Below are 20,788 nucleotides of genomic sequence, written 5' to 3'. Positions count from 1 at the left end.
CTGCGGGCCACTTCTCCAGGTTCTACCCACTGCTCACAGTAAGATTTTCTACACCCAGCCAGAGCTGGTGTCCCACGCACATGTGTGCGCGGACACCCACACTGCTGTTACTACCCGTGACACACTCAGCCGTGCCTATGCTATCTCCACCATTTGGTTTTCCTGTGTGGTGCTAGAGAGTGAACCAACCAAGTGCTCTACCACTACACTATATCCTCAGCCCCCCACCCGATGCTTTTAACTCTTTGGGACAGAGCTACCACTAACTGTCAATCCTCTTGCCTCAGTGTCCCAAGTACTTGGGATTACAGATCTGCTTGACCCAGCTCAGTTTCCATCCCATAGTTAATACCGACTGCCGCTCACCACATGTAACTGTTCTAGACTGCTCACAGAAAGAAACCCCGTCTCAGGTGACACAGTCGAGTTGGCAGGCCCACTCTGACCCTCGCTGTAGACCTCAGGCACCGCCCCTCCACTCTCAGGGCCATGGTTTCCCACATTTTCATAGGTGCCTCCTTGGCTGAAGCCTAACCGAGCTGAAATCACACAGGCTCAAAGAAATACATATCTGTTTTAGCCCCACCCAAGTCCACTCCAGACCTGCTGCCATCATATCCAAGGCGACAAGACAAGCAGCTAGGGTCCACATCTGAGGAGGAGGGGGCAGCAGGAGGGAGCGAGAGTGGGAAGGAGGAAAGGACTTGTAATAGAAAGGGTCAGCTAGCTGACCTTCGGATCTCACTCTAAGCTCATCACTAGGTTAGGGACCCTGTGATGTCCTGGTACTGATGTCAAACTTCAACATTTTTACAAAAGAAAGGAGACAAAGAGACTAAATAACCTTTTTGTGCTATTTGATCAATTTTAATAACGTATACATACTATTCTTATAATTAAACTATAGCAAAAAAAAACTTGAGATGATTTTTCTCTTATTTTTTCCTTTTTTTTTTTTCTTTTTCTTTCTTTTGACACAGGATTTCTCTATGCAGCCCCAGCTGGTGGAACTCCTAATATAGACCAGGCTGGTCTGTAACTCACAGAGATCTTTCTGCCTCTGCCTCCCCACTGCTGGAATTAAAGGCCTGTGCCTGCCACTAGGCACAGATGGGTTTGTTTGTTTTTTGAATTGAAAAACACAGTGGGACCAGGAATAAAATATCAGCTTTAGCCAGAGTCACGGAGTGGAGTTCTGAAGCCCCTTGAGGCTGTTTCCAGTCTGTAGGCCATCATCCAGTCTTGGGTGACCGTGACCTTGACCTGTACCCATTGCCTGCTGGGGAACATTTCCCTCCTTCCAGGGCAAAGACTGGAAACCAACACATCAGCACGATTATGTTAGGTCACAGAGTCACAGTAAAGGCCACTCAGCAGTGGCACAGCTGCCCAGATGCCACCTGAAGGGATTGGCTCACGGGGCACCTCATGGGGCAAAGGTGGTGAAGAAGATGTACATCTTGACCAGGAAGGTAGTGACCGAGCCCTGCCGCCACAGCTTCATCTCGACATCCAGGGCAAAGTCCCGGGGCTCTAGGACAGACCTCTGCAGGGATACCACGCCAGTGTAGGCATTGGGTCTGCTTGTGATGAAGTAGCCCTCCTCATTCCCCTTGGTGATGGTCAGAGAGATGGTGTCCCCAGCAAAGGCAGGAGCAGGGCCAATGCGGAAGATGTGAGCGGGTACCAGTAGGCCAGTTTGGAAATTGAGCTGGTAATACGTGATGCGGGCTGGAGAGGTCTGGCACTCAGCAATATCCTGGCATGTGGTGCGCTCACACTTCCTGTGAGGGGAGAATGCTTGGTCAGTGGCTGGCGATCCTCACTCCCATCCCAGAGATGGGACAGAACCCAGAAGTTGGCTCAGGAACCAGAGGACCAGAGGTCAAATGTGAGCTCTACCTATAGGAGTCCAGATATCACTTTACCTCTGGGCCTCAGTTCCCACTAAGAGATGGTCTCCCGGTGGGGTGGGGTGTGGTTGGCAGTGCCCAGCAAAGGTCTCGGCAGGCCTGTCAGAAGCTCTTTTTCATCCATGTTTGCTCCTTCCTTTCTTCCCCTCCCACTACACCCCACTTCCTGTTACAACCTGAGTGCTACCTGCTGGCAGCCACACTCCACCTGTCTCCTCTTGCAGGGATGGGTGTTGTCACTTCCAAGTTAAAGTCAGCTTAAATTCTGCATCTCCCTCACCTAGTGGCCTGCACTAAGGAGGGCAGATCCCAAGCAGCCCTTGAGAGGCTGAGGGGCGAGGAACTGAGGCCTCAGTCTACAACCTGGTGAGTGCCCTCACCTAACAAATGCAGCCAGCAGCCAGATGACAGGGTAGGGACAGGAACAGCTTGATGGTGTGCTCAGGAGGCCCCCACTGGGGGTTGTCTCATGAAGCTGCACCATGAGGCTGCTCTGGGTGCAGGTCCCCAGAACCCCCCGGGAGGTAATGAGTAGATCTATAGCAAGGGGTCAAATGCTGGGGGGGTGGGGTACACAGTAGGTGAGGTATGAGGGGTGTGTGTGCATGTGTGTCTGTGTGTAGGGAGGTGAGGTTGGGAACTGAAGCTCCCAACAAATACTATGTTTGTGTTAAAGATTCTATAAGGTTGATTAACTGATTGACTTCATAAAACTGCTTCTGTGAGCATGTTATTTGAGGCAACCTTAATTCATGTTCCTGGGCTGTGGCCATTCATATCTGGCTCCAGATTAAATTTACTGTCTTGGAGGTGACAGCCCTCTATGTGTCTGGACAGATCTCTATTCTCTTCATAGTGCTTTACAGGAAGGGGCAGGAGGTGGCCACGGCAGGGACCACCTGCCATTGGGCCTGTGGCACAGGGGCCATGAAGGACGCTGAATCACACCAGAGCTGAAGGCACTCACGTTTCCGAGACACGGACATAGTTTGGTGGGCACTCGAAGCGCAGGCAGCGGAAACCGCCCTGGAGGTTATGGCACGTCTCAGATTCAGAGCAGTTGTGGGTGCCCAGTGCACACTCATCCAGGTCTGGGAGGAGAAAGTAGGGCTGTTAAGAGCGTCCTCGTGACATAGAAACCCAGCCTGAACCACTCCCATCCGGCTGGAGGCCTGGGTCGCAGACACCATGTGGTCTAAGAGTGTGGTTCACTGTCCAGCCCCATCACCATCACACAGCGGCAGCAGGTTCTGACCATGCTGGCTTCTCAGGTTCTCAGAAAAAAGTGCAAGGTGCCCACTACACAGCAAGTGCCACCACTAACGGGGATGCAACCTGGTGCTGGACTAACTCCCAGGACCCACAGCCACCAACCTGAATGCAGAGTTGCCCACCCCATGCCTAAGGCACTCTTTCCTTCAAGACACACAGGGGCAGGGAGAGCTAGCCACCGAGACCTCCTGATCTGTTCACTGCACAAGGCCACCCAGACTTCAAGTCCAAAGCTCTTGAAGGGGAGTCAGGGCCCCTCCCACGGCCACCTTGCCTTGATGTCTTGGCAGGCCCAAAATTTGTGGTCAGTGGCACTGATTAGAATCATAGCTCAGGGACCCAGCTCAGGGAGAGTCAAAGTCACTCTGGTCCATCCCAGAACTATCTCCTCTGTAGCAAATCTGATAAACTGCTAAAAAGCTGGGGCTTTCTGTGTCCCCAGTGGCAGAGCCACCTCCCCTATCTCCTGACTCGCACTGTGGTAACAGGGGGCTGTCAACCTGCACTAGACAGTGCTGACCTCCCTGGGACTCCTTCCCTACATCCCGACCTGTGGACCACACACTTTGCTGTTCCAACCTGCCACTAGACAGTGTGATGGAAATTTGAGGACACCAACTTGGGTCTCTGAGGCTCGTAGACAGTTCCCTGTCTCTTCACACCAGGGCAGGGGACAGGTTCATGGCCAAGCCTGGGAGATTCTATGCTGGCATGAGTGGCTGGAAGCCCATCCTCTTCCTCACCCCAGGTCTGGACAATGAGGACTATTGTCCCGAGCAGAGCTGTTCTGAGCACATGGGATTAGTGCGGCTCTCCAAGCACGAGGCAGTTTGCAGCACCTAGTGCATGCACAGAGCTGTCCAAGGCCTGGCGAAGTGGAGGCTGTTACTTACCCTTGCAGGACCTCCCATTGGCCATCATAGTGTAGCCCTGCTCTGGGCATGCACACTGGTAGCTCCCGGGCACGTTGACACAGCGGAAGGTGCAGAGAATGCCAGCGCCCTGTGCACACTCGTCGATGTCTGCCAGAAAGGGTCATCTGGTGAGCCTCGGCCAGCCATCCACCGGCAGAGCCGGGAATCCCAGGGGCCCATTTGGGAAGACAAGAAGGCTCTAATGGTGCGTGTGACCTTCTCAGAGCCACATAGACGATGGGGGCTAGAACTGGAGTGTACCTCACACAACAATGTGTGTTACTGATCATGATGGTACCAGCCCGACTTGGGTGATACACTCCTGTTGAGATCAGGGTCATCATCTCACTTTACAGCAGAGGAACCTTAGGTAAGAGTAGAGAGACCCAAGGTCCCACAGCAGGAACACTGTAAGCTGGGATATGAACTCAGACCTATCCCAGCACACAGGAAATGGGTCCCTTCTTCACAGAGTCCGTGGGGGAAGACAGGTGCCCACCTGTGCAGCTATGCCCATCCTCTGCCAGCTGGTAGCCCTGGCGACAGTAGCACTGATAGGAGCCGTAGATGTTGGCACATTCCTGGCTGCAGCGCCGGGCCTCACACTCATTCACATCTGTGGGGATACAGGCTCCATCACGGTGGATCCTCCCAGCCCATATATTGGCTGGGCTGGCTCACCGGAATCCTTGTTCAGACAGACATTCCTTTCAGTCACCCATTGGTGAGGGTGGGACCAGGCAAGGAACGCAGCAAGGGCAGGTCCTCTGGCCCCAGGACAAAGTCAAGGCAGAGCCTGGTGCTATCCTGCTGGGGACACACAACTGCTGGAGCAGATGGCTCTCGAGTCACCTGGGTGCACCATAGGCCAAGAGTTGACACTGCATGAAAGTGGGGGGGTGCAGGAGCTGGAGTGGGGGCGAATCAGGAAGGTTAGTTCATGACTTCCTCAGAGCGTCTGCCCACTGAACATTTCAGAATAGACTGTGCCAGGCCCACACTGGACGTGGGGAGACAGCCATGAGCAAGGCAGACAATATCTTCTGGGAAAGCTAGCTCACATGGGCAGAGAAGAGGGGAGGAGAACGAGTGGCAAATGAGACAGCTAGCATGCCTAAGTATGTCAAGTGGCAAGGGGAAAACATCAGAGAAATGGGAAGGGGTGCCTCACGGTGGTCCTGTGGTGGGCTGCAGCCTTATATAAAGTGGTCAGGGAGGATGTGATCAGTGGAACAGGGCCATGTGACCATCTGGGAAAGGGGTTCTCCAGGTAGAGGGCTCAGCATGTGCAAAGCCCCCGAAGTGAGAGTTGCTGGGTGTTTTTAAAGGAACATCAAGGAGGCAAAGGTGGACAGAGGGAATGTAAAAGAGGGCAAGCCATGCCTGACAGTGTCTAGCTCCTAAAATCCATGCCATTCACAGAGACATGTATCAATGTGTGGTTTTGTCTGCTCTGCTGGACTAAGCTTCTGGGCAGTGGAATCCATGCTCAGTTCACCTCCACGTCTCCAGCACGCAGCAGTGGGAGCACAGAGACGAATGTAGGAGCTGTGCCTAGGCAGAATGCTGAGACAGAGGCCCTGCCCGCTCCAAGCTGCTCACGCCCAACCTGGATGTGGCAGGCCCATATTATGCCACCAGTGTCCTGCCACAGCTAAGCCCAGAGGACTGGGAGTCCCACCGAAGTCTCGGGAGATCTATCTCATGTGGAAGAGAGTGAGGGAGACAGTGCTAAGAAAATGGGGCCAGAGATGCCATGACCCAGCTTCCCACTGAGCTGCCTCATGACTTCCTTCCCCAGCGGACCGAGCCAGATGCACTAGGGGCATCTGTGTGGATAGTGTGCCATCATTTCCCCAGCTACAGGCCCGTCACACTTGAGAAGACTTGACCCACAGCCATAGTCCGTGCCCACACTTGGTTTAGGTCAGTGTGTACCTCAAGGCTTATGCCATCGGCAATGTGCAAGTAGCAGCTAATTCTACATTCATACTGAAATTCCTGAAAAGCCAGAAAAAGTAGACTCTCCTGGACCTTATGGATTGATGACATCATCCCTGGGAACCGTGTGGCCATTGCTCCTTCACCTGAGCTCTCATGGTTGCCTTGTGGCATCTTGGCAGCAAACTCCCTGTGATCACAGTAGGAGCAGAGCCTGTCTGTCCAAGAGGGATCTGGTGCCTGCGGTCAGAGGTCAGGGGTCAGAAGTCAGGGTGGGAAGTACCTTCACAGTGCTTGCCATCTGCAGCCAAAATGAAGCCAGCAGCACAGGAGCAGCGGTAGGAGCCCGGTGTGTTCTCGCAAGTGTGCTGGCACAGGCGTCCCGGTGAGATCCAGCATTCGTTCACATCTGCAGGGGAGACAATGAGCAGCAGGCACAGAGTGGGCAACCGCACGGGAAGTGGTCCAGAAATAGAGGTACCCAGGGTAAAGGGTGAGAGGCAAGGAGGACAAGAGCACGGAGGAAGGGGTGGCTTAAAGGCTGATATCCAGAAGGTCCAGGGGATCCCAGACCCCAGCATCCCTTACCGATGCAGGTCCTGCCGAATGCATCCCTCTGGAAGCCGGGCTTGCAGTCACAGCGGTAGGATCCAGGGAGGTTGTGGCACAGCTGGCCCTCACCACAGCGGTGCACACCTGTTTCACACTCATTCACATCTGTGGGGCAGGCAAGCAAGGCACCCTGAGGTCTGGACAGCTCCTCTACAGGGCCTCTTGGGCAGAGAGCTAGATGGGGAGGCTGCGTGGATTCAGGGAGGCTCCAACCTTACCCACACACTCAGAGCCATCCTCATTGGCATGGTAACCACGCCCACAGACCAGTGGGTTCCTCTGACATGTGTAGGAACCCACTGTGTTGATGCAGCTGAATCCCGGGCGGCAGGGCTCCAGCAAGGATGTGCATTCGTTGATGTCTGTAACAGGGACAGGATGCTGGAGAGCCTGTTTCACCCCCTCCTATGCTTGTCTGACCAGCTCTGGGCCTTCAGCCTAGACCATCCCACCCCTGAACCCTGGTATATGAGAGTCCCACCTCCAGAAGCCAGAGCCACTAGGCTGACTACATCTGTCCACATCTGTCCAGTGAAACAGCTAAAGCAAGGGGAAGGCAGGCAGCTGGGGTGACTGGAACGGCAGGCCCCTGCTCTTGCTTTCCAAACAGTGCCTCCAGTACTGACAATACAGCGGCCTGCCAGCTGCTCCCCCAACTCTGCAGTGCTCTCTCTCTCTCTCTCTCTCTCTCTCTCTCTCTCTCTCTCACACACACACACACACACACAGAGAGAGAGAGAGAGAGAGAGAGAGAGAGAGAGAGAGAGAGAGAGCTCCATTACCTGCCACACACTGTCCCTAATGTTTCTAGTGCTAGCTTACTTCATTCCTCAGGCCATTGGCCAGTGTTATCTCAAGGAGACCCTCCTGGCTGATTATAGGTTGTTAGTTATTTATCAGAGTACACATGAATTACTGATGTTCTTATGAACATGACTGCCTATTTGGTCTCCTCCCCACAAAACAGTTCAGCCTATGTTACGGCTGCCCTACCTAGAACCCCGGAACATAGGAGGCACTCAGAAACCATTGAGAAACTGCGTGAATATGTAAAATCCTCCCCTCCTTGCCAGCTCTGGCCTGGAGGGTGGTCCCAGGGCCTACAGGATCCCAAGGATCCCATGTGCACTGGGACATGGTGCTGGGAGACATTAAAGGCAACACTTGGGCAGGAAGGGATCCAGCAATGAGGCTGTCTGGGGGAACCCCAGAACCTCAATGAAGCTTCAGACAGGCAGAACCCCCTCTGCCATTTGGTCTCCTTATGATGAGCCACTGTTGTCACATGGACTGCCTGTCACCTAACCAGTTCTGCCTCCTGCACACTGCCAGCCATTTGCCTCTCTCATCATCCCTTCTGCCGTCTGTGTTCTGACAGGAGCCAGGTCAGCAGCTCTGTGGATGTGGCCTGTCCTGACTGTTTGGGAGAAGTGAGTGACGTATCTCAGACCTTCTCAGGACAATGTGTGACAGTGTGACCAGCATCCGTCACACTGGATGTCCCTACCCTAAGCTCAGCACGGAGCTGATCTAGAAGAGCTCAGCTTCACTGAGCTTTGACAGTAAAGGTTCCTGTGGGTTTCACTACAGTCGGGAACCCTGTGGCATTGCATCATAGACCTTTCATAGACCTTTCTTCCTGTCACCTGGGTCAAAAACACATGATCTGCATTCTTCCAGTGTGGTCCCACAAGACAGTAAACTGAGGCCTTGAGAGGAAGAGCTCCAAGGCAAGCAGAGCAGCTACCATTTTGCATTTGTCCTAACCACCCACACTCAAAGGATGAAGACATGTAGGCTTAGAGAAGGAGGCAGTCACTTAGAATCACCAGGCCTTTGAAGCTCTCAGGACCCCAGGAACGACAGCGCACAGCCCGCTTACCCACGCAGTTGCCCTCAGGGTCCTGCAAGAAGCCGTCCATGCAGCGCTGCCGGGCCTGGCAGTAGAAGGAGCCTTTGGTGTTCTGGCATGAGAAGCCTTGTTTGCAGTTGTGTGTGCCTGTCACACACTCATCCACATCTGTCATACAGAGGTCGGGCATCAGGGGTGGGATGCAGGTGGGCCCCATACACATATCCAGCAACCCTGTCACATGTCCCATCCTCACGCCACTGTAACCTCAGCAGTCACAGAGGTCTGCATCCCGGCAAAGCTGCAGAGCCAAGTCACCAGGGAGGCTCATGTCCCAGGAGTAAAAATGTCATAACCACATGCCCTGAGCTCCTCCATGATCCCGAACTTCTCCATGCCCTGAGCTCCTCCATGGTCCCGAGCTTCTCCATGCCCCAAAGCTTTTCCATGCCCCAAGGTCCTCCATGGTCCTGAGCTTCTCCATGCCCTGAGCTCCTCCATGGTCCCGAGCTTCTCCATGCCCCAAAGCTTTTCCATTCCCCGAGCTTCTCCATGCCCCAAAGCTTTTCCATTCCCCGAGCTTCTCCATGCCCCGAGCTTCTCCATGCCCCAAGGTCCTCCATGGTCCTGAGCTTCTCCATGCCCTGGAGCTCCTCCATGGTCCTGAGCTTTTCCATGTTCCAAAGCTTCTCCATGGTCTCTAGCTTCTCCATGCCCCAAAGCTTCTCCATGGTCTCTAGCTTCTCCATGCCCCAAAGCTTCTCCATGGTCTCTAGCTTCTCCATGCCCCAAAGCTTCTCCATGGTCTCTAGCTTCTCCATGCCCCAAAGCTTCTCCATGGTCTCTAGCTTCTCCATGCCCCAAAGCTTTTCCACATCTAAAGCTTCTTCATGCCCCAAGTTCCTCCATGCCCCAAGTTCCTCCATGATCCCCAATACTATGCAAAGTACATGAGGTGATTTATGTCATCCTCACAGCAACCCAAGATGTAGATCCTGTGACTAGCTCATCTTCCTGAGGGGGAAACTGAGGCACAGGCAAGGTTCCATTGCTATAGAATGTTAGGCACAGACAGAAAAACGTGAGAGGAGCACAGGAGCTCAAACCTGGGGCCCTTGCTGCGACCCTTCCTCCACATCAGAAGCCTCTATGCTTGCTGTTCCGTAGGCCAAAAACACCCTTCCAGGTAAGTGACCATCGCCTGGATCTCAACTGCATTCTCACTTTTGTGGGGCCTTTATAGACCTGCACTAAAGACACGTCCTTCCACCTCCCATGGCCATTCTGCCACCGCTATAGTCCTCTCTTCCCCTACCAGAAGCTCACAGAAAGGTCACCTCACATCAGTGCTTCTGGTACCCAGAACCCCATGTGGCATTAAAAGAAGTTTGAGAAATATTTAAGATGCTTTAAAAAAAATCTCTTCTTTTATAAAGCTAGAATTTCCCAGTGAAGGGAACATGAGCAGTCTTCTGTGGGGCTCCATTTCCACGTGCAAACAGGGAACTGAGGCACAGTGAGGGGAGAGACTGGCAGAGGCCAGCAGGTGGTAGGAAGGCCAGGGGCAGATGACAGGGAAGCCAAACGCAGGAATGTGGGCGTAGGGACATCCCTGCGGTGTGGTCAGTCTGGGGTACACACGTGAGGCTGGCCTCAGCGCTTTCTCACCAGTGCACTCGCCATCCGTGAGCGCGTAGCCTGGCTCACACGTGAGAGACTTGTAGCACTGGAAGGAGCCCGGCGTGTTCACACAGTGCTCGTCCCGGGTGCACGTGTGCAGGTCCGTCACACACTCGTTGATGTCTGTGTGGAGATCAAAGCAGCTGTCACGGCCAGCAGGGGCTCCAGGTACACAGGCCTAGCACAACCAGGTACCAGGAGGCAGAAAACCCCAGGCTCTGACTTCAGGTACTCACCATGCAGGGAGAAGCACATGGCTGACGTCCCTCATCCAAGTATCCCTTTCATTCAACAGAGATTTTTCACACCCTCTACGTGCCAAGCAGGGCTCTCGGCAAGAGGGACGGGTGAGTGAGCGAGACAGAAACACCTGCCCTTGGAGTGGCCACTTGGAGATGCTGGCATATGCAATGAGATTGCTCAAGAAGACTTTGGGGACCACAGCAGGAGGAGGGCAGGCTGAGGTGTAGACAGCGCAAGCAAGCTTAAGGTAGGGACGAGGAGCACTGTCAGAAGGATGCGTCTGAGCAAGAATGTGAAGAGGTGACAGCAGGAGCCACTCTGACAGTCCAGGCAGAAGGAACAGTTATATGACAGCCCAGGTGAGTTCAGGACCAGCCCAGAGTCAGGAGTGGCTGTAGAGGAGAGAAGAAAATGTGAACAGATGAAGTTAGGACAAGCAGAGGATGGGAGCCATAGAGGGCTCCTGGTATAGGAGTGAGGGCATCCTGGCTGGAGCTGAAGAGTTTAGGAGGAAATATAATTATCCCTAGAGGGATGGTGGTTGGTACCACTGGGTGTGGGAGAGGGCAGGAGCAACAGGACCCACTGATGGGCAGAGAACCAGGAAGTTAGTCAAGCTTTGATGTTGAGCAGCTAGGTAGATGCCAGCACCTGGGAAGGGGCAGCTGGCTGGATCAGGTGTGCAGAGGAAGGTCCCAGAATTCTCTGGGGCTAGAGACTGACCTCTGGGCTCACTGAAGGAGCTGAGGGGAGTGGTCTGGTGGCTGAGGTCACTTTAGGGAATGGGTACATGAGGAAGAGGCCACGGATGGACATAGAAATATTATAGGAACGAGCAGCTGGGAGGAGGGAACAGAGAACTGACACAAAAGGAAACAGAAGTCACCAACCTAAAATTGCCTCCAGGCCAAGGCTAAGGTCCCATGGAGGCTCTGCCCAGCCCTGCTTCTCCTGCCTGTACCTGGGAGGTAGTGGCACTAGGCACAGTCTAATTGCTCAGTGCCACACTGGCCAGTGCTTATTCTGTGCAATGTTCCTGGAGCCACACAGTGGTCAGTACAGCCCCTGACCTTCATGAGTGGTCAGTCGAATGGCTGGATCATGGCAGGCAGGGGAAGACACAGATGAAGACATGTGAGGTGCCCAGGGCTCAGCTCAGAGGACTGCCCGCCCAGGACCAATGCCAGCTGCTTCTCGGGGTGCTAACATTTGAGTTGAATCTATGAGGATAACTAGGGGACCAGGTAGGAAAGTGGGGGAGGGAAAGAGGCCCTTCCAGGCAGAGATGGCATGGCCAGGAATAGGGACAGGGAATTGACGGTTCTGATCAGCCACCACAAAGACTTCTGACTTAGAGCTGGACTGGCCCAGGGAAGCAGACACCCAGGACCCCAGAGGTTTCCCACAGCTGGGAGGCCTCATTATTGAATGATAACAACTACCACTCAGAGGATCACAGAGGTCAGAAAGTTACAAGAACTGATGAGACTTCTTGTGATACGGGGTGGCCATTTCACAGATGGGAACTCTCTCCCCCAAAGGGATGCCACTGGACTGAGTTATGCAGTCAGCAAGGATGAAGTCAGGGAATGTGGTCCAAGCTACACCCTTTCTTCACCGCTTGCTTTCCGCTGCGGCGGGGGGGGGGGGGGGGGGGCAGAGCCAAGGTTGCACCATCTCAGCTCCCCACTGTCCAGTACAGCTGGGAACTTTCATAAGAGTAAAGCACGGGGGGGGGGGTGCTGTGTAGCAGAGGCTACGCCCAGTCCCGTCCCCAGTTTCCAAGCCTCAGTGGCTTAGGAACCCTGCCAGAGCTCCTCCCAGGAACTAATGCATCTGACCTCCATGGTGACCTTCAGAGGCAGACACCATCATAGATCTCTTTCTTAGGGGGAAACTAAGGCTCAGAGGGGTTAGTGGATGTCAGCAAAACCACACTTCTTCTTAGCATGATCCTGTCCTTCCCCTGTCTGGGTTATTGCACCACAGTGGAGCAACTGGGGAACCCCCAAGCCCCCAAGCGATATTTGCATGGAGCAGGAGAGAGGGCTGACAGTTTTTGCAGAACACAGAGGGAAGAAATAGAGCCTGCTCATAAATCTTGCTGAATGGAATGTAACTTGGCTTCCTTATCCTCGGGCCCATCTTCCAGCTGCTAAGGACCCTGCAAGCACAGGTCTTAGCTGCTGAGCCAGGGAGTGGCAGATGGGAGGATATCCTACGAAGGGGCTCACATGTCCCCCAACAGGCACACACAGACCCAGCCCACCCAGGAGGAGCTGTCACCACTGGCAAGCACGTCAGAGGGTCATGTTGTACCACGGCTGCAGCCAGGCAAACATGTTGGCCAGCGCTGCTGCCCAGCAGCACAGAGGAGTAAGAGGATATGTCCAGGCTGGACATGGTCCCCAAGCACAGACAAGACAGACAGGACTCCGGCCGCAAGCCCTGAGCACTCTGCCCAGTTTGCACCACCACACCTTTGTCTCAGCTGCCTCCTTGCTGCTCTGGGCCTGTCCTCTTCTCCAAGTCCCGCCCATTCCTGGAAACAGGGGTAGATTCCTTCTCCCCTGGGTGCCACTGGCAAGAATGACATCTCCTGTTGCCTGTGTCCCTGTCATAACATTGGCCAGGCTTCCTGACTTCCCCACTATTGCTGAGATGCCCAAGTCCAGGGCTTTTGTTTCCTCAGTGAGAATGCCAGATGACCCAGACACAAGACAGCATGGACCCCATCCTTGTCCACGGAACCCCAGAGTCCCCACCTACATAGGTATAGGGAGACAAGAGGCCCAGGCATGTGTGGGCTGACACAGGGCCCACACTCTCCGTGTCCACTGAGGGAAGACTCAGAGTAGAAAGTGCCATCTGTGTGGCTCAGGGCCACATCTGGACCCAGTACAATTCACTCGCCTTTTGGGAGGCTCCAGATAAATCTGTAGGCAATCTAAGTGTCTGAGGTGACAGGCTTCATGACCCAGGCTGTGTGCACACTGCATATGTCCCACAATCCTCCTGGTGTCAACAGCTTCCAATAGCTGATAGAAGACAAGGTCCTAAGCCACTTGGGTTCTAGGCCTCCCCACCTCCACACTGCTGCACAATCCTGCTGCCCACATCTGGCCTCTCTGTCCCTGACACACCAGGGAGCTACCCCATTCGTTTTCTGAGTTACAGGCATACCTGGGAACATAGCCACTGAGGACAAGCGGGACAAGACACTGGGACACAAGGGTGTGACAGAGAGCGCAGCAGGCCGCTGTGTGGGAGCTCACATGCAAAGGATGGGTCCTTTAGCATGTGGCACGGTGTGGTGGACTGGCGTGGAGCAGAGCAGACAGCCGTGGCACGAGCGGCAGGCAGGGGCTCCAGCTTACCCACACACTTCCTATGTGCGTTGAGGATATAGCCCTCTGCACAGAGCACTGTGTGGTTGACACAGTAGAAGGATCCCAGGGTGTTCACACAGAACTGTTGCCAGCTACAATCGTGAGTGCCCATCAGGCACTCGTCTTGGTCTAATGACAGCCACGGAAGGAAAAACAGAGGCTGTTAGAGACGCACAGCTGCCAGGGGCATCCAGGGACAGAGAGAGAAAACCAAAACAAAACCCTCAAAAACCCTATGTGTGCCTGTCAGTATGATGGCTGAACCTTGGACCCAAGTTGAGTTTGTAAAACTCAAAGATGGTAGAGAGCTGACTCCCACTGCCTAGTAAGAGCAGATGGAGTAAGACTCAGGAGAGGGCAAGCAACGGCCCACACCACACCACGGGCAGCCTGTGGTAATGCCCGAGTCTGCAGCCGCCAAGGAATTACCAGCAGAAGAGTCTGCAAGTTCAGGGGCTTTGGGGTCCAGGCCGGCAGCATTCACAGAGAGAGTGGGGGCGGGGGGGGGGGCTCCTGAGGCTGACAAGCTAGGCAGGTTTATGAAGTTTCATTACAAACCCAAATCTGAAAATGTTTTTAAAGTTCTCAGGCTGTCCCAGCAGAGAATTCCATGACTGTTCCTGAGAACAGATTGGGGTAAGCCTTCTCCTGTGTGGGCGTTACATGAGCCCTCACAGATGCTCTTTTGTAACCTCTGACTTCTACCCCTCAGCCCTTCTGCTGGGGAGCTTCTGGGGAGAAGGAGTGTGTGGGAGAAAGTTAACACCGGCTAAGCTGCATGGCCGGCAGAGGCGGTACCCTGGGCACCCCGTTCCCAGGTCCCTGGTGGGGATCAGATCTGAAGACTTCTGAACCAAGACACCCTTCTCAGTCCTTAGAGCCCTGGGGAGAATCATAGCCCACAGAAAGGTCGGTCAGTTGCCACATGCTGTACACCTTAGCTACCTTCTCTAGACTAACAGGACGACATCACTCATATACAAACTGAGTCCCCAGGATGATTGGACATGGGATCTGAGTTTCAGAGAGGAATGGGGGCATCCTCTTGGACAGACTTGGTCATCATATGCAGACACTCAGACCATGTCTTCTGAGCCCTGGACTTGTAGCTCGCTCTTCTGCCTCTGTGCAGATGGGAGAGGTAAGATCCTAGGACCGCTTAAGCTAGATCAGACAAAACTCACGGAGGAAGCCAACTAGCCAGTGTCAGAACTACTGCTCCCACTGTACACTGGGAGTTTTAGTACACAGAGACCCAGCTGAGACAGAACCTCACCTACAATGCTCACTGGGGTAAAGGGCGTGGACTTTGTGACCATCATTCTCCATGTGCTTGTGAACGCCAGAGGAAGCTGTCACCATTGCCAACTCTCCCTCCATGACTGAAGTTCTTTCCACTTCGTGTGTGAAGGGTGTGTTGTGTATGCTGGGGGGTGAGGGTGGATGCTGCCCCTGACACACTGACATATCACTCCCTTCTCTTTCTCCACCTCAGGCTTGAGCATGGATGAACTCAGATCACTACGCAAGCCCAGCCACAGCCCAGCCCTCAGGGAGCAGAGTCTGGGTTAGTATGGCCATGGGTCCTGGTAAGAACACATGTTCTGAGCTTTCCCCTAATCAGGACGTCTGGGGAGCCTGTAGAGTTCCCAGGAATCTGTGTCCAGTGGGCCTCCAGGTGACACGGGACAAGTTCAGTTCTGAGAAACATCCTCTAAGAAGCAGCAAAGTGACCAGACAGGAGCTGGGACCTTGGACCTCTCCAGCACCATGGGAGGCCCATACCGGGGCTCAGTGATACCAGAGGGAACCACCCATGCTGCTCTGCTGGGTTCTCTGTCACAACAGCTGAATCTCATGATCAGTGTGCGTTTGATGTCGTGGTCACACCTTTCCTAAGCCCTCACCACAGGACAACCTGATCTGCAAAGGTTAGAGGGTGATCCCGAGGTACTCACCTTCACAGGACACACCGTCCGCCATGATGGCATAGCCAGGGAAGCAGGAGCACATGGCTGTGCCTCCGACAACACGGCATACCTGCCTGCAGGGCCCATTGTCTGAGGGAAGATTCCTGTAGTCAGAATACATAGGCCTTGGCCCTGACCACACTGCTTATCCCCCCACTCTGATATGGGTTGAGGTCTCCACTGCAGGCCCAGGGAGGAAGATGTGAAAAGATGAGAACCCCATGTCTGTGGCTCTTCACATGGACCCCAGGAAGTGGCTACAGTCCCAAGTGGCACTAGGAACAGCACTTTGGGTCTCTCCGACATTCCACTCAGAGGCCAAGCCTTTCCTCGAGGGCCAGGGAGAGCAGTGAGGAACAAAAGGCCAAAGGCAGGAAGGGAAGACTTCCCAGAATTCCTGAATGAAGTCTTGGCTTTCCGGAAATGAGACCGAGCAGGTGACCCACTTGACCAGGGTCACACAGAGACCCAGAATCCCCTGATGCCACCTTCTCCTCCTCTCCCTCCTCCTCCTCAGTCATCACCAGGTAGGTCCCACCCTTCTACAGAGCAGAGGTATCTGATGTCCTGGACCAGCTTGCATACACCAGCCCCAGAGCCCACCACACCACACAGCCCAGACTTCTACAGCTCAGGCCCTCCTGGCCCTCCCTGCAGAGAGCACAGCTCTCCACTCACCTTTGCAGGTGTTAGGCTGTGGCACAGGCAGTGGGATGGTGTTGGGAGACACTTGGGCAGACGACTCCCGCACAGTGTCCAACTGAGGGGCGCCTCTATCTGTTATGAGCAGAACATACAGCAGGGGGCAGGCTTACATCTTCTGTCTGGCCTTGGACACTCACAAGCAACCATACCAGGCACTGACGATGACCTCACTGACCACGCCCCTTGTCCATTCATAGAGGAGGAAACTAAGGTTCTGGGTACACACACACACACACCTTAGACAAGAGCTATCTCACAGTTACTGGGAGAAGACAAAAGAGGGAAAGAAGCAGCAGGTATCTAGACTAAAAAGCAGTTCCACCCCCATACAGTCGACAGGAAGAAAGGCACAGTGCTAGGGACACAACTAGGGCCTGGAGAGGGTCTCTGAAGCCCAAGCGCAGCTTCAGGCAGTCTTCAGAGTCCCCAGAGCTAGGAGCCTCCTCTGGTTTCTGCCAGCATCAACCCAGAGTCAGGAGGAAGAGAGTCTAGCAAGGCCACCCCTCCCCACTGGCAGGACAAGCCTGTACCTGGACTGCCTACAGCTCACCTGGGCGGCAGGTGCGGCCGTCGCCCTGCAGCTCGAATCCAGGGAAGCAGGCACAGCGGTAGGAGCCCACAGTGTTGATGCACAGATGCTGGCAAAGCTCCCCAGGGAGCAGCAAGCACTCATCCTGGTCATCTCCCGGCAGGCTATTGGGAAGTTCCGCTTCTGTGCCCAGTGACAGGGCCTCCCGGCTTGCCATCTCTGCCTCTGAAACTGGGTGGTTGGTCAGCACTTGGAACATAGCCAACTTGACCAATGGGTGGCTGAGCCCACAGGATCCAGGAAAGCAACAGAGGCTCAATGGATGGTAATGATGGAGAAGTGAAGGAGGGAAGAGGGAGGAGGAGCAGAGGGGCGGAGGGGGAATGGAGGGATGGAGGGGAAATGGAAGGACGGAGGGGGAGAGGATGGATGAGGGAGGGGATGGATGAAGGGAGGGATGGGATGGAAGAAGGGGAGGGATGGGATGGAGGGAGGAAGGGGAGGGATGGGATGGAGGGAGGGGAGGGATGGGATAGATGGGGGATGGGGATGGAGGGATGGGAGGGATGGGGGATGGATGGGGATGGAGGATGAGATGGATGGGGTGGGGAATAGAGGTATAGATGGAGGGATGGAGGGATGGTAGATGGATGAATGAACAATAGTGAACCTCTGTAATGGGTCTGAGTCTTCATCATCTGGGTCCCTTCAAAAGGACAGACTATGCCTAATTAAGGCTCTTGCTAAAGTGCTGAATTGGAGTCATAGAAAGAGTGCTGGCCTAGGTTGAGACAAATCAGGCTATGACTTCAGCACTAGGCTCTTTGTGTCCCCCAGGTCCTGGGACCCACAGCCTGCTCTGCAGAGGGTAGTAGTGAGAGAAAGGCAGCTGATGCTGGGCTGCTCTGCACTGGCCTGATACCTCAGCCCTTACCATCAGCCTTGGGCATCAAGAGAACAAGATGGCAGCATGAAGCTGTATGTCATAGGACATGTCATAGGCAGGGTGTCTGCATTGAGCTCCATCATGAGAAGCCCTGGTCTGGTGCCCACAGCTGTCCTACGGACCTGGAACAGTGACCAGAGGCAGACCAAGGCCCAGGGGTCCCTGAGCACACCAGCATGTACCTCCGTGGACCAGGCCCTGCTCATTGCCATCTGTGTGCCTTTTCTGACCATTCTCCCAGCAGAAAAGGGAGAGGATATGCCTGAGGCCATTTCAAACAGGACTTGAAGCAGAACAGTCTGCTCCTACCACCAGCATCTCCCAGAGTCAAGAAGACTCCAGAAGCTCCTCAGTGGAAAAGACACAATGTTGTGTGGGTGGTTACGTTGAGGATGGATGGACCCTGGCCAGCAGTGTTGTCTATCTGGTTCCCTGTGCACTGTCCTCTGAGTTTGGGTCTCCTCCTGACCTCTACCTTGAACCACTCTTTGGATATAGCTTGTTCTTTGTAAGTTATTTTTTCAACCAGCACCTCAGCTAAGCTGGCAGATGGCTGGGTAAGTGGATGGATGGGCAAATAGAGGGACAGATGAAAGGAAAGATGAATGGATGAGTGGGTGTGTGGGTGGACAGGTGAAAGAACAGGTGAATGAGTGAGTTGGGGAGGTGGATCATGGATAGATTTGGGGACTAATGAGGAAGTGGAACAATGAATGGATAAACAGAGAATTAGGTGGATAAGAAAGATGGATGAATGTGGATAGATGATAGGATGGATGGGTGGGTGGGTGGATGTGGATGGATGGATGGATGGATGGGTGGATGATGATAGGATGGATGGGTGGGTGGGTGGATGATGATAGGATGGATGGATGGATGGACGGATGGACGGATGGGTGGATGATGATAGGATGGATGGATGGATGGGTAGGTGGGTGGATGGATGGGTAGGTGGGTGGATGGATGGGTGGATGATGATAGGATGGATGGGTAGGTGGGTGGATGGATGGGTGGATGATGATAGGATGGATGGGTGGATGATGATAGGATGGATGGATGGATGGATGGATGGATGGGTAGGTGGGTGGATGGATGGGTGGATGATGATAGGATGGATGGGTAGGTGGGTGGATGGATGGGTGGATGATGATAGGATGGATGGGTGGATGATGGTAGGATGGATGGATGGATGGATGGATGGGTAGGTGGGTGGATGGATGGATGGGTGGATGATGATAGGATGGATGGATGGATGGGTAGGTGGGTGGATGGATGGGTGGATGATGATAGGATGGATGGGTGGGTGGGTGATGATAGGATGGATGGATGGGTGGGTAGGTGGGTGGATGGATGGGTGGATGATGATAGGATGGATGGATGGATGGATGGATGGGTGGATGATGATAGGATGGATGGATGGGTGGGTGGGTGATGATAGGATGGATGGATGGGTGGGTGGATGGATGTGGATGGATGGATGGATAGATGGATGATGATAGGATGGATGGATGGGTGGGTGAATAATGATAGGATGGATGGATGGGTGGGTGAATGATGATGGGATGGATGGGTGGATGGGTGGATGGATAGATGGATAGATGACAGATAAATGATAGACTGATGCACAGATGACCAGATAGAGACATAGATAAGCAGACCTGAATGGTGCAATGGGGAAACAGTGGAAGGATGTGGATATGGTCAGAGCAGCCAAGGTGTTGATGGTCATTGGTGATTGGTACAGAGAGAACTGTGTGGGACTGCCATGCCAGCACCAACAGGGTCAGAGTCTAGTCAACAGTCACAGAACCTCTGCAGAGCTCAAACCACATACAACAATGGATCAGAGTCCCCACTGCAGCCTGAGGCCACCCAGCCCAACCAATCTAAGAGCCCTAACCATCCTCCTCTAACTACCTCCACCTGGGAGAGTATCACCCACCTCTCCGTGGGGCAGCCTCAGGCTCTGGTGGCCGGCGGACCTCAGGCACTATGAGGGGTTCTTCGCCTTCGCAGCAGGAGAGCATGACATGGTTGCAGGGATAGCCCAGGTTGGGGTTGGATTCGCATGACTGGCCCTCAGCCCGCACACGGAGTCCCAGGCCACAGCAGTCACAGCATTGCTGAGGAAGACAGAGCATCAGTACCTCAGAGCCTGCCTGTCTTCCCACAGTCTGCCTGCCTGTGACTCATTCAGGGTCCGTGGGCATAGCCTGGGGCAGGTTCTGGGGTGAATTAACATTGTCTAGTTCTTCTGTCTGTATGCTCTCCCAGGCTGGAAGGTGGCCTACATCCCAAGTCTGGAGAAGGTTAGGACTAATGTTAATTTTCTTTAATGGATGAATAGATGTCCCTTTGGAAAGAACTACAAATGAAGCCCAGCCCTGCTCACCATGCCCCACCCTTAGAAGCAGACCTAGATCCTGTCAGCTAAGCAAAGACAGCATTTCTCAAGGGCCATTGTAATCCCATCGACTTCATAAAGTGCTCAGGACAGGGTCTACTTGGGAGTGTACCCGTCTTGCTCTCCCTGGTGCTCCTCCTCACAGTGTGTATGTGACAGACCTCCTGGTGTCATGTCAGGTCACAAAGGGACCTGAAGCTAATATCCCAACAATGACAATTCAACAAAAAGATAGTGGTTGTATCCCTAAGGATATACAGACCCACCCAGTGAAGATTGCCAACTGCCACAGGGAAACCAGATTTACATTGTCAAACTGTGGCAGTAGGCTGGGTGTGGTAGCAGCACCAGCTGGCCAGCCTCCCTGGTACCCAGCCTGTGGCTGGACAGCTCAGCATCTCAGAGTGAGCTCCAGCTT

General features: G+C 54.0%; 1 protein-coding gene across 2 annotated transcripts in view; it reads right to left on the bottom strand.

Annotated features, from left to right (window-relative positions):
* Positions 1 to 845: 845 nt before the first annotated feature.
* Fbln2 (fibulin 2) overlaps positions 846 to 20,788 on the bottom strand; it is a 62,302-nt gene continuing 42,359 nt past the window's right edge. The window contains exons 5-18 of one of the 2 annotated variants that reach the window (XM_041635374.1): positions 19,909 to 20,089; positions 17,042 to 17,251; positions 16,465 to 16,563; positions 15,775 to 15,876; positions 13,805 to 13,945; positions 10,173 to 10,307; positions 8,535 to 8,672; positions 6,871 to 7,014; positions 6,629 to 6,757; positions 6,324 to 6,449; positions 4,599 to 4,715; positions 4,079 to 4,207; positions 2,881 to 3,004; positions 846 to 1,784 (exon numbers count right to left, since the gene is read on the bottom strand). In XM_041635374.1, the coding sequence (XP_041491308.1) occupies positions 1,427 to 1,784; positions 2,881 to 3,004; positions 4,079 to 4,207; positions 4,599 to 4,715; positions 6,324 to 6,449; positions 6,629 to 6,757; positions 6,871 to 7,014; positions 8,535 to 8,672; positions 10,173 to 10,307; positions 13,805 to 13,945; positions 15,775 to 15,876; positions 16,465 to 16,563; positions 17,042 to 17,251; positions 19,909 to 20,089 (2,133 nt within the window). In that variant the 3' untranslated portion in view covers positions 846 to 1,426. The remainder of the gene's footprint in view (positions 1,785 to 2,880; positions 3,005 to 4,078; positions 4,208 to 4,598; positions 4,716 to 6,323; positions 6,450 to 6,628; positions 6,758 to 6,870; positions 7,015 to 8,534; positions 8,673 to 10,172; positions 10,308 to 13,804; positions 13,946 to 15,774; positions 15,877 to 16,464; positions 16,564 to 17,041; positions 17,252 to 19,908; positions 20,090 to 20,788) is intronic. The other variant, XM_041635383.1, reaches the window with a different exon arrangement.

Source organism: Microtus oregoni, unplaced genomic scaffold (assembly GCF_018167655.1).
Source record: "Microtus oregoni isolate MIOR12 unplaced genomic scaffold, Mior012 000002F_ref0000024, whole genome shotgun sequence".
Classification (NCBI taxonomy): Eukaryota; Metazoa; Chordata; class Mammalia; order Rodentia; family Cricetidae; genus Microtus; species Microtus oregoni.
The sequence above is the reverse complement of the archived record's forward strand: the minus strand, read 5'-3'. Positions and strand labels throughout refer to the sequence as shown.